This window comes from Prionailurus bengalensis, chromosome X (assembly GCF_016509475.1).
Source record: "Prionailurus bengalensis isolate Pbe53 chromosome X, Fcat_Pben_1.1_paternal_pri, whole genome shotgun sequence".
In the NCBI taxonomy this organism is placed as follows: domain Eukaryota; kingdom Metazoa; phylum Chordata; class Mammalia; order Carnivora; family Felidae; genus Prionailurus; species Prionailurus bengalensis.
This window is the reverse complement of record NC_057361.1, coordinates 109,068,450-109,081,598: the sequence shown is the minus strand read 5'-3', so window position 1 is coordinate 109,081,598 and position 13,149 is coordinate 109,068,450. Positions and strand designations below refer to the sequence as shown.

At 47.9% G+C, this 13,149-nt stretch overlaps 1 protein-coding gene across 1 annotated transcript; it reads right to left on the bottom strand.

Moving 5' to 3' along the window:
• Positions 1 to 584: 584 nt before the first annotated feature.
• ARHGAP36 (Rho GTPase activating protein 36) lies at positions 585 to 8,946 on the bottom strand. Its single transcript, XM_043570133.1, has 11 exons — positions 8,492 to 8,946; positions 7,220 to 7,285; positions 6,481 to 6,716; positions 6,040 to 6,232; positions 5,771 to 5,826; positions 5,376 to 5,526; positions 4,778 to 4,926; positions 4,423 to 4,599; positions 4,093 to 4,190; positions 3,850 to 3,956; positions 585 to 1,841 (listed from the first exon to the last, which is right to left on the bottom strand). The coding sequence occupies exons 1-11, from the start codon at positions 8,742 to 8,744 to the stop codon at positions 1,684 to 1,686; spliced, it is 1,644 nt and encodes a 547-aa protein (XP_043426068.1). The 5' UTR covers positions 8,745 to 8,946; the 3' UTR covers positions 585 to 1,683.
• Between the last annotated feature and the right edge of the window lie 4,203 nt (positions 8,947 to 13,149).

Below are 13,149 nucleotides of genomic sequence, written 5' to 3'. Positions count from 1 at the left end.
ATTCAACTAGAGCACTTCCCCTTTCTTCCATTTTACTCCACACCCTCCTCCCCTTTATCCCATGTCCCCTTCCCCTTTATTCCATGTCGCCCACCCTTCCCCTTTATGCTCCATCACTTCCGCCTCTTTATTCTCCATCACCTCTGCTTTTTATTCCCCATCACCCCCATTTTGTCCCCATTACCCTTTATCTCACATCACCCCCCCTTGTCCCACATCACCCTTCCCCTTCATACCCCATCATCTCCTCCTTATTCCCCATAACGCCTCCCCTTTTGTCCTTCTGACCTCCAACACTTTATTCCCAATCATCTCTCTTCTTTATTCCTTACCCCCTCTCCTTTATTCTGTGTCACCTCTCTCCTTTATTCCCCATCACCCCCCCCCTTTATTCTACACACTCCCTGCTTTAGTCCATTCCCCCACATCCCATTATTCCATGTCACCCCCTCTCCTTTATCCCTCTTCCCTATTTCTCTTTCCCCTTCAGCTCTAGTCAGAGCTTCCCAACTCACCAATCCAATTTTCAAATTAAACACACACACACACACACACACACACACACATTAATCCCATGAATATGCTGCTGTCACAACACAGATGTTTATTAATGATTAAATGCCAGAGAAGTTTTAACAATCACAAATCTTCGAGCTCTGCGGTTGTTACCCATTGTGTGATCAATTTCTATCCCTCAATACAATACATTCTTCATTCTATGGACCTTAGCAGTTGTTACCCCTCAATATCAGCTATAATTTTGGATGTCATACATAACCCATATCTGCGTGTTACCAGAGCATGTCCCGCAAATTTGTACCGTCCTGCAGAGAGGAGCTACAGAGACGATAGATAAGAACGTTTGGAATCAGGTGACTTGAACTACTTGGAACTATGTGTCTCTACCTAACTAGCTGTTTTGCTGACAGCAGGGTGTGAACTCCAGCTGTCTGTAAAACAGATCTAGGTAATAAAATCAATTTTTTCCTCTAAGTTTTGACCCCAGAAGGCTAGTTAGGCTTACATTTGAGGTTTCCCTGTTAGCGTGACCTGAGCAAAACTGCACAGAATTTTGGGGGTGGCTATTTGATGAGCCATTGGTCTAAATAATTTGGGGCGGGCAAAAAATCCTGAGGTGGTGGAGCTGCTGCGGGGACACGGCTATGAGTTGGTGTGACATGGTTTAGCGTTAATTGTTTGTCAGCTGTCAGTCCTGACATGACGTCCTAGCATGCCTCTTGAGGGCCTTTGCAATTGAGCTCTTGGGAGGAGGGAAGGAAAGTCAGGAAAAACATGCAATTCCCTTTTTTGGGGGGAGGGAAAGCACCTCGAGATTTGTGAGCTTCTCTGGGACAAGGTGTTTACCACAAATGTCACATCAATTAAAGGACAGGCTGTAGTGTGGGAAAGCCAGGATCAGGGGTAAAAGAGAAAGGCAAGGTAGCACCAGGGAGCCTGGGCATGACACAGAAACATCTCTGCTTGTACTAGCTGAAGAGACCAAACATCCCCAGTGAAGGGGCTGGCAGTGTGTTTGGAATTCTCAGCCTGACCCGAGCATCAGGTGGAAATCCTTCTTACCCTCAGATCTTTACCCTCAACGTTTCTTCAATGTTTCCTGTGACATCCCAGGTCTACCCCCACCCTTTTCCCCTGTCCGGCACCTTATAGAAGGAAAAACATCTAAGGAAAGAAGTAGCCGATGCCAGTTTTGGCCTCCTTCTCCCGGGGCACACGGAGCAATGGGCGGTCTTGCTCCGGAATGGGGGGGTTACCCGCTCCTTCCTCATCGTCATGGGAACGGGCAGTGCCGGGAGGCACAGCTGGCTCCTCAGAGGAACCTGGAAAATAGTAACAGTGTTAACTCCTTAATGTTTCCAGACTTCATACTCTGCACAGCACGCAAGGGACTAAGACCTAATTTTGCACTTCAAATACAATACGAAACAAGAAGTTAGAGTAGGAAAGATTATCCCTATTTGACATGTTAAGAAAACTGCAGCCTAACAGTGGAACACATATCTCTAAATCTAGGCCCCCTGTAGAAGGTGGTGGGGGTAGGGCTGGGTTAGAGAACAGGAAGAGTGAGACAGATACCCCTTGCTTACAGCAAATGGACAATACCACCGGGCAGGCGGGGAAGAGGGCGGCCCCCTAACAACCACCACCACCCTACAACCAGCCTGACTAATTTTACCAAGCAAATGAGTAACAAAGCTGGAGCCGGAAGCTTACAGCACTTCGTGAAGGGGAAAAAGCAGGTGTCAGTCATCAATGACTCTGGGGAGGATTTGTGGTCCATGACTTGGCCAGGCTGAGACTTGTTTTTAAGGAGGGTGGTATCTACAAGAAATGTAACATCTGCATCTTCTTTGTGGGACTTTATTGACTTTGGACTCCAAACTTCTCTAGAGTCAAGATCATTAGGCATTGGGACAGCCTCCACATTCATGATTTCATCAAGACTGACAGTAAGGTCTGGCTGAGGGTCTGGAATTGTGTTGAGAATGGAGACATCTTCAGGCTCTGGAACCAAATTGGTAACTTCATCCTCTTCAAAAGTGTTGGCTCGGTCTTTCTGAGAACTGGGAATTTCATTGTGAATTTCAGCATCCCCAGGCTCTGGAACCACATTAAATACTGAGTCTTTTTCAAGACGGGGGTTTTCTTTAGAGTCTCGGATTCCACTGACATCAGAGGCTTCTTCGTGTCTTGGGATTTCTTCAGTAACTGAAGATTCTTCCTGGTCTTGAATGTCATCAAAATCAGAGACATCTTCAGGGCTCGTTACCACGTGGAGAGCTGGGACCTCTTCAGGGTTGGAGCCTTCCTCGGAGCCTGCAATTCCATTGAATTCTGGAGTTTCTTCCTGATCTGGAATTTCTTCAGTATCTGAGGTTTCTTCATCATTTGGGACTCCATCAAGAGCTGGTACCTCTTCAAGATTGGGATCTTCTTCAGGGTCTGAGAGTCCATTAACCTCTAGGGATTCTTCATGATTTAGGATTTCATGACCACCAGGGGCTTCCTCAGGGCTTGGCAACATATGAAGAGCTGGGACTTCTTCAAAATCAAGGTCTTCATCAGAACTTGAAATCCCATTGACCTCTGGGGCATCTTCGTGGCCTGGAATTGCTTCAGCATTTGAGGATACATCATTTGGGATTTCATCAAAAGCCGGAACCTCTTCAAGATTGGGATCTTCTTCAGAATCTGGGTTTTCATCATGTTCTGAAGCATCTGCATGGTCTGAGATTTCATCGGTATCTGAGGCTTCTTCATTGTTCAGGATTACATCGAGATAGGGAATTCCTGCAAGGTCAAGATTTTGGTTGTCTTCAAAATCTGGCCCTTCTTCAAGGTCATGGTTTGGGTTTTCTCCAGGATTTGGGATTTCTTGCACATCTGGGGCTCCTTCAGGGTCTGGGACCATATCAAAATATGGTATTTCTTCAAAGTCTGGGATTTCAATGAGTTCGGGAATTTCATCATCAGGGTCTAGAATATCTTCAAGGGGAGGAAGATCATCAAAATTCAGGGTATCATCATCGTCATCATCATCATTGTTGTCATCATCATCATCTTCTTCATCAAGCTCTGGTATGCCTTCAAGATGTGGGCCTTGAATCTCAAGATCATTTGGGATCTCAAGACCTTGAATTTCCCCAAAGACTACTCCTTGATGGAGATACTCAAATACTAGCTCTTCATGGCCTGACACATCTTCCTCAGAGGACTCATCTTCCTCAAGGGGCTCATCTTCAGCAAGGACCTGGCCTTCAGGAAGGGCCTGACTTTCACCAAGGGACTGACCTTCAGCAAGGGCCTGACCTCCAGCAGGGAACTGACCTTCATCAAAGGGCTTGCTCTGAGCAAGGACAGCAGCCCGGGCTTCAGCAGAAGTTTCCACTGGATCAGAAAGTAAAGCATCCTCTTCCATCTTTATTCGTGCACTCCTGGGTGGAAATGAATTTGAAAAAGCAAGTCAGTTTTCATACTTGGTTTGCCTAACATGACGGTGGTCTTGGAGTGAAAGCCCCCATAGGAGATTCTGCTTCAGGCTAAGCTTAAACAAACCAAGAAAACACTCACTGTATCTTCCTCAAATTCCTGCGTCTGATAAAATCCAGGGCTTCAGGACTGGATTTCCACACACGCTTAGCAACCTGCTTCTGAATATGGGGAGGCACCTGAGGGTAAAATGAGCAATGTTAGCCTTTATTACACAACATTTTAAAATTTATACTCCTCTCTATCAGGTACCCAGGACTGAAGATACCATGACCACTGAACGCAGGAGGAATTTCTGGAAGATTTAGTGGCTGCCTGCTTTGGCTACTGTCAGGGATGCATGTATGACCCTCACTTGCCTTGTGAATAGGAGAAAGCTATGAAGGAAGTTTGTCCAAAAGCTCCCTTTACCTGGAAGAGGATATCCCAGTTATCAATCATGGCACGGACCACATTGACAGAAGCAACATAGTGGTCAATCCCCAGTCTTGTTTTCCTGGACTCCCTCTTGGCAAATCTCCCCTTCTTCAGGAGAGCAGATCCAAACACCAGAGCCAAGTTGGTGGAAGTCATACGGTTGCCTGAAACCTACAAAAAGGAAAGCAGAAAGTGATCGACTCTGAGGCAGTAATGGAAATGACACAAATATGAATGTCTCCTTTTGTTCTTGTTGCCTTCTCCTACCGTCTGTCTCTGTGTCTCTCTCATACACTCCCACACATGTCCCCTACTACAGCTCTCATTACCATTCTCCACAAGTTTTTACCAACTGTCCATCAATGCCAATGGAGTCCTCGCAGTTCTCAGTGATCTTATGCAGGGCCTTCAGCAGACGCTCCAAGGTATCACTGTGGCAGGGTGGCATCAGATAAACCAGCAACTGCAGGGCAGAAAGCTGATCCTGTGGCTTTAGAGCTAGAAGAAGGAAAGCAGTGGATGGCTCAGGGGGCTAGCCTTGACAGCAGCCTGATACCAAAAGACATGTGATTATGCTTGAAAACTGAGGAAGAGCTATGGAGGAAGTACCCAGGCATCTTGTCTTTGCTCATTCCCAAAGCATTTGAGCTCAGGAGCCCTGAAAGCAAGAAGTGCTACCATCAAAAGCAGATCCCTTCTACAGAACCTAGGTTCCTCTTTGCCCTGGGAGGACACACACAGCTTCAAGAAGCTCTAGAGAAATCTCCCAACAATAGACTTACAATGAACTATTAAGAGATCTAGGGAAAGCAATCTGGATAGGTGTTTTCATCTTCTGATGTTTACTCTATTTTAGTTCTCTGGGGTCCTGCAGCCAGACCTCTGTCCCTACCGCCCCCCCATACTATTTCCCCTCCTTGCCTGACAAGGGACAGCACAAGACTCACTTGCTGTCAGGAGGAAGGACATGTACAGATCGTCTGGCAGCAGAGAGTCCTTCATGTCCCGAAAAAACTCCTTGAGGAGTGCAGCCACATCATGCACATTCTGATTATCATCCAGCACTACATCCAGACCTTGATCAAATTCTTCACGGAGCTAGAAAAAAGGGAGAGAAGACATGGACCCTCTTCCCTGCCCATCACATGCTCCCTCCTGGCATTTCCTTCCATAAGTCTCAAGCTTCAGTGAAGGTGGCTGGCAATATGGCATGGCTGAGGGGCTAGAAAGAAGACGTTGATCCCCCCCACCAGGCATGAAACTCCACTCAGATCTATGGGGAAGACACCCCCACCTGTTTTTCCTCACTCAAGGAACATAGGTGTAAACAGAGCCAGTTTACCTGACGCACTCTCTCTGCTGAGTATTCCAGGGTAAAAATTCCCACTGTGCTTAAGCCTGAAAGAAAAGACCAAGAGATGCTAAGTATCTCTGGTCCCCTTCCCCATGGCATTTCCCCTCTCCCCAACTGAATCCCAGCCCCAGCTGGTGGCAGGGGAATGTTCCCACCCTTCACCCTATGTCCTCTTTTCTCTACCCATTTCTAGAACACCATTCTTGCCCTTTAATTGCCTCCTACCTTGATTAAACCATCATTCTCAGCCCCCTTACCATGTTTCTCAATGAAGCTGCAGCAAGCCTCAACAACCTGGGGGATTTGTTTAGCAATCGGATTGAGGCTCATTTTCCTTTTGGATCCCAGAAGTCGCTGGCCAATCGGAAAGGAAATCTTGGAAAGTTGCAGGGTCTGCAGCAGCAGGGCCCCATCCTCCAGTTCAGCCAGGCTGTCCACGGACACTGCCCCCTGTGGAGAAACCCAAACTATCTTAAAGGGGGGGAGCAGGAGGGTCACTTTGGACCTTCCTGGGGATTGTGTCACATTCATAACAGGAGACCTTCTCTCCGTGGGAAGCCAATTACACCCCCCCCCACACACACACACACACATGTTCTCTTCAGCTCTCCCTCCCTCTGAGGTCACAGGCCTTGACCCTCCCGCCCTGCATCGATGGACACCTCAGGGACGGCCACTGCTTGGAGGGTTCAACTCACTCGACGCCCACGGCGAGTAAACTCCCGGGGCAAGGTGGGCTCATCCCGTCTGCGACTGAAAAAGCGCCTGATGCGGCCAAACATCCTTTGCACCACGTTTCCCCGACGACGTCCCGAGGCCTGACCAGTGGATTCTTCAATCTGCATCGCGGCTGTTAGTTCAAGATGCTTGCGGCGGGTAAGCTCATTCACCAGGACCTCTTCCAGGCGAATGCCAAACGTCTTGAGTGATACGACTGGGGAGCCAGGGAGAGAAAGAATGAGACACGTCAACGCTCCGCAGCGCTTAAATCAGGAGGAAGTGCAGGGGCTGTAGCGCTCCTCTAAGCAACTGCCTGCAGCCAACCCCACCCCTCCAGACCCGCAGCGCCCCTCCCTGGGGAGGGAGCCAAAAAGACCCTGCAGTGGTTTGGCGGAAGCACTCAGTTCCACTACCCCGACGGAGCTCGGGATCCCTGCCTTAGGTCCTCCCAGGGGGGTGACAGCCTTGAAGCAATGAGGGCAGTTTCTTCTGGGCGACTGTCTGGGGTGGATCCACGGGGAAGGCTTAGGGAAATCTGCTGGGACCGCCCCGCGTCTGCAGCGAGTGCGCCATTTCCTGAAACATCCCCTATGGGGTTGGGGGGGTTCAGTACCCCCAGAAGCAATGGGCACCGCCGAGTCTCCAGTAGCCAGGGACACAATGGCGGGGGGGGGGGGGTAAAGCCCCATTTATTTCCTAAGTATGAGAGCCCCTCACCCCTCTGCTGTCCTCTCAGAATCAGAAACCACTTCTCCAAGGTGTTTGGACGGTCAATAGGTAGAGCTATGGGAAGAGAAAAAGAAAAGACACGCACACTCACACAAATAGGATTTGATAAATGATGAAAACATCGCAATGTATTGATCTGCGGGGGAGGGGGCGGAGCAAACAGCTCCGACCTGCCCGCTGAAAGTGTTTTGCTTTCTCTCAGCCTCAGTTTCCCCGTTTGACAACGGGACCAAGCCCATCTACCACCCCTGAGACTCCAAGAATTTAACCGAATCAGAGGATCGGAGGCGCCTCGTGCGCAGCGCGCCCCGTGTCACGCACCAGCAGCAGCTCCGCACAGGGCTTCAGATACACATTGCGGACTCTGGGGCGCCGCGACTATGCAACAGGCTAGGGGAGGGGCTCCGCCTGCGTCCCGGCGGCAAGTAGGGGTCGCCAAGTTCCTGTGGTCGCGCTCGCTCCCGGGCTGCCGTCGGCTCCCCACACCGCAGCCCCGGCAGCGGCGACACGCGCAGTCCCCGCTCTCAGACCCCCGCAGCGGAGTCTCCTAGTCCCTCGCGTGGCGTCCCCAGGTTACCGCCGCCGCGCGCGCCCGGCGCGCCCCCCGCCCCTCGCACTTTTCTCTGCCGCGGGGGCGCCCCTCGGCCCGTGCGCCCCTTCCCGCCTCCCCGGGGCCGCCCAGCCCCCTGCACGCTCGGGCCCCATCCAGGGCTTCGTCCCGCTGGCTCACCCGCAGCCGGCTGAGTGGGGGGGGGGGGCAGCGATCGCAGCGCACCTCCCGCCGACGCTCCCGCGCCCGCACCGCCCTCCCGCTCTGTGCCCGGATTGGCGCGTGTCTCTCTCGCTGTCTCGCTATCTCCCCGGACTCGCCGTCTCTCGAGCACGCCGTCTCTGTGCGTCCTGGTCCCTTCTCAAAGGGTCCCTCTGCACCTCCTCCTCGCTCTGACTCCTCGCACCGCACCTGGTGCGTCAGTCTTTTCACCTGCCCTCTGTCCACCTGTCTGTCCTTGCCTTCCGCCTGTCTGACCGCCCCCTCAAGCCCCCAGGCTTCGACCCAACTCAACTAATCTTGACCTCTTCCACAATTCAACCAAAACCCTTCAACTCCTGCTTCTTCGGTGGTCCAGGCTCCAGGGGAACCGAGCGGGGCCGAGACCAGGCGGGAGCCCCTCCCACCCTCCTGGACCCCAGACTCGGCCCGTCCTGCCCGGGGGTCCGCTCGCTCGAAGGCGGGGACACCACGCTCCGGGGCCGGCTCACCTCGGTCAGGTTTGAATTCAGAGAGGAAATGTCTGGCCACGAGTTCGTGGTAAGCAGTCTCTTGCAGCTTCAGACGCTCCAGCTCCGACAGACTGTGTATTGATATCATTTTCGTCCTGCGGTCCGGATTGTTTCCTGGGGCTCCTCCCAGGACGTTCACTAAAAAAAGGAAGGCGGACAACAACAGCAAAGGGGGCATGATTCTGGGGCACAGTGTCCTTGCTGCCTTCAGAAAAGGAATGCAGCCACCCATTCTGGAATCGGATGATATCAAGGCTGCATCATCCAATTGTCACTGGACCTGGTGGAAGGAGCTATGGGGGGGAGGGTGGTAAAGGGGGAGGGAAAACTGGGAGGCGGCTTCACCCTCAAGCATAGCTGCCTCTGGTTGCTTATTTGAAGAAAAAAAAACCAACTTAAAAAAAAAAATCATCCCTGAACCGATAGTCCAGAAAAGAGAAAACCTAATTAGGCAGAAGAAGAAGAAAAAGGAGGAGGAGGAGGAGGAGGAGGAGGAGGAAAGAAAGAAAGACAGAAAGAAAAAGAAAGTAAGGAAAAAAGAAAAAAAAGAAGGAAAAAAGAGATTAAAAAGAAAACCAACCAACCTTATTCACAATTGTAAAATGTACATTGAGACAGGTATAAGGTAATATTTTCCCTCAATTAATTAGAACATTGATAGAGTTCATTTAATGGTGATACTCTGTGCTGTCCAGGCTGGATGAAATGGGCACATTCATTTAGGTTAGGAGCACTGAAAATGTGTACAACTCTTCCAGAAGGCAAACGGGGCACATAAGTATGGAGCCAAAAATCATCCCCAGGCCCTTTGACCTAGTAATTCCCCTTCTAGGAATCTGTCCTAATGAAATCTACCTTCGGACAGGCAAAAACATATGTACATGAGCCATAACAGGAAAAAATTTAGGGGAAAAAAGCTATCCCAGTAATGAGACTAGTTATATAAATTATGGAAGGACCACAGTCTGGAAAATTATGAAATCATTAAAGTGATATTTACAAAGAGCTTTTAAACAGCAAATACAAAATATAGGATTGTGTTAATTATGATTACAACCATGTGAAGGAAAATCTGCATAAAAATAAGAGACTGAAAGAAATGCACCCCAATATGAACAGCATCTTTATTAAGTGGTAGGATTTTGTTTGCCTTTGATTTTTCTCTATTTACTAAAAATTGTGAGACTTGAGTATATTATGTTTTTCATGAAAACACCATCAGTTTGTATCAAAAGAAACAAACATCGTTTCTTGGCCATTTCTAGTGAGTCTCCTCCCAACACAGAACTGGTGATCAGAGTGAAGTTTGTCTTAGTGTTCTGGCAAACCTGTTTTCCATGTCCCTTCTCCATGGCGCCCAGTATCCCATACTGCTGCTCCCAGGCTGCATAGGATCCCCCAGTGGGGATCTCTCTGGACCCCACACAGCATTCTTCCCCGCACATCCTGGCCTCATTTGTTCTCTCATTCATTCATTTATTTTTAAAAATCTGTATTAATTACTCACTTTGTGCCAGGCACTAAAGATTCAACTATGGGCAAATGAAACTACTCCTTTCATAAAAGATTTAACAGTGCAGTGAAGGAGATACACAGGTTGGTAACAATTTACAAAACCTTGTGAGAAGTCAATGGCCAAGATATAAACAAAGTACTGTGAGAGCAGAAAGGAGGAAACATCTAAGTCTGCCTGGAGATGGGGGGGGGGCGTCCAGAAAGAGAACATCTTGTGCAAAGGCAAAGAGATGGGAGAGAGGTTGTCATATTCTTAAAGCTGTAGAAAGGGGATGTTAGGAGATAAATCTGCATAAGCAGGCATGAACTGAGGAATGGCCCTGTAAGCCATATTATGGAACTGGACTTTCTCCTGAAGGCAGTAGGGAACTACTGCAGGGTTTTAAGTGGAGAGGGACAGAGTCAGAGCTGCAGTTGGAAAAATCACAGGGAGCAGTGAAAAGCCTGGTCTGAGTAGAGAGTCTGAAGTAGGTAGATCAGCCAAGAGGCAAAGAGATGCTGATACAAGCCAGTGTCACTGGGGCTGGGGCTGGGGTAGGATTCTATGGGTAGAATTGACAGAGCTTAGGGGAATTGTAATAAGAAGGATAGAATTTAGGACAGCTCCAAAGGTTATAGTTTGGGTGAGTGTGTGGATTCTGGCTCTTGATAGAGAAGATAATTTGGGACATAGGGAACTAAACCTTTTGACAATAAGGGAAGGGGTCACATGCCATTTCTTGGAGCTCCCCTTTGCCATGGAATTTTACGGTAATATTCTATATATTATAGTTGAGTAGGCGGCTTAAATCCCAAAGATCAGGTAATGTGGCTTTGACAGAGGAAAAGCAGGTAGGCGTTTATCATTCAACAATCTATAAAAATGAGCTCTGTCCAGAACAAGCACACAAACAAACCCACAAACCCACCAAAATCCCACCCTTGTTTTGTTTCCAAAATTCTCTTTTGCCCACTTTCCTTAATAGCCAAAGTCACGCTTATCAAAAATAAGTTCTTACCAGATAACTGAAGTGCAGTATAAGAAAAGGCGAGGAGTCTTTCTATGGCTTTTGAACTGAGCTAGGAGGAAAAATCCTTAGTGTGGATTTTTTAAATCTCCTTCAACTCCAAAGCACCATTCCCTGGACCCAAACTGAATGCCTAAACCCAACCACCAAACTTTGTCCACAAGATGATCATTTTAACCAAAGACATATGCACAGCACCCACCTCAGTCCCAGACTAAGTCCCTAGCAATCCCCCATTCACAATAGCTGGTCCAGACCCTATTAGCCAAGGGTCTCATCCTGACACATACAGCCTAGCTCTCCTTAATTTTTTTTGAGGTTACTCCCCCTCTCCCTTTCCCCAATTCAGGCATATTTGTACCTGCTTTGAAGTTGCGGCTATTTCTTCTTGCCAAGGCTTACCAGATCTGGTCATCTGAAGAGTATAGCTGGTTCTTTTACCCAGAAACCAAGATGAAAATCTATCCCTCTCCCCCCCCCCAAATAAGGTAAGAACAAATAAGAAAATCTCAAAACAACACCAGCCAAAAAAGAGAGAGACAGAGAGAAAAGCCTTTGAGAGATGAGTCAGCCTAGATGCTTACAATTATGAAGGAAATCAAAGGCCTTAGAATAAACCGTTTGTCATTCCCTCCTGCTCAAAGATACAGGGCTAAACTTAAGAGCAATCATATGCTGCTATTCTGCCAGCAAAACTGACACTGTCTTGCTTGCTTTCAACCCTCTCAAGCCACCAGAAGAATACAGGACAGAAGTAAAGTTAGGAAGGCCAGTGTGCCCAGACAGGAAGCAGATGGGGGTGGGGGGGCAAGTAAGCAGGTTTCAACACCAAAAGAGACACAGAAACAGGTTCTTGAGATTTGAATACTTGTCCTCAGGCTTGGTTTTCCAAGCTGAGTACAAAAGGAGGCTCCTCACAGGGAACAAGGTGCCAAGAGACCTCTCCTGCTCCAAAGTGTCTTCCTCTTCCCCTTTCAGCATGCCTTAGGGCTGGCCTGAAGTGACCATGGCATCAAAAAATATACAAGACAGAAGAGGAAAGCAAGGCCTCTCAGTTTCAGCCTAGAATTCAAGACATTTGCAAAAACAAAGTCTTTAGACATGTATCTGCAGGGGCCGCTGGAGTCAGAACTAAATAGAATGCAGTTCAAAGCCAAGCTTTACAATATCTTGGCTGTGTGACCTTAGGAAAATCAGTTGAATTCTCTGAGCTTCAGTGACTTCCTATATAAAATGGGAAAATGATGCAGTACCCATTTCAGCAGTTGTGTGAGAATAAATGAATAATGCATGCGTGATATTTAGCATTGGTTTTTAATAAAAACGTTGATCTTGAAGGTTCTTTGCAAAGGAGTTTACGAGAAAATATCAGGTTTCAAAAGTAATTACATAAAATTAGAATTTGTATCAATGCATACAAAGTCTTATTCTGTTCAAGCTCTACTAAATTTGAATTAAATTAAAACAGGTAAAGAGATCTTGGGAGACTGTTGGGAATAGGTCTTTCTTCTTCAGTCTCCAACAGCCTCAGGGTCAAGTTTAAAAAAAGTCATCTTACAAAATAGGAAAACTAACTGCATAGATCAATTTTTTAAATGCTATTATTCAGGTTAGCAAAATGCCTATATGTCTCAAAATTTCTTTTTCTTTCAAACCATCCAATTTTACACTGACACTGGCAAAAGAAAGCATAATTAATTGTATGTAGATCAGTAGAGGGGCTAGGATATTAGCAGATGCTGAAACAGAGAATTTGAACAAAGACCAGAGGGAGACCCAGAGCAAGTCTCCAGAAATACAAAAGGGGGAAACACATTTGGGTATCATCAGGCCTGTTCCTCACATCCTGCTGAAATGCATGGCACAGATGGAGAAACAAATTAACGTCAGAAAGGTCACCCTCTTCGACATTGTGAGGACAGGAATGCTTTCAGCTAGGCATAAATCCACAGCCCTCACAATCTGGAGGACTAATTTACTCCACTGTCCCCATCAAATAGTTAGGGATGGCATAGCACTCACTAGTAAACACCTATGAGAAAAAAAAGCAGGGGACTTCACGGATGCCATCATTTGAATTCCTATAACCTAGGCACTTTATGGCACCATCAGAAT

Bases quoted from the DNA above. Each gene is read 5' to 3' on its own strand.
- ARHGAP36 (XM_043570133.1), bottom strand. From the start codon at position 8,744: ATGGGTGGCTGCATTCCTTTTCTGAAGGCAGCAAGGACACTGTGCCCC. The intron at 5,827-6,039 runs GTAAGGGGGCTG...CTTTTCTTTCAG, and splicing joins CAGCTTCATTGAGAAACATG to GCTTAAGCACAGTGGGAATT. The intron at 4,191-4,422 runs GTAAAGGGAGCT...TTTTACCCTCAG, and splicing joins ACTGGGATATCCTCTTCCAG to GTGCCTCCCCATATTCAGAA.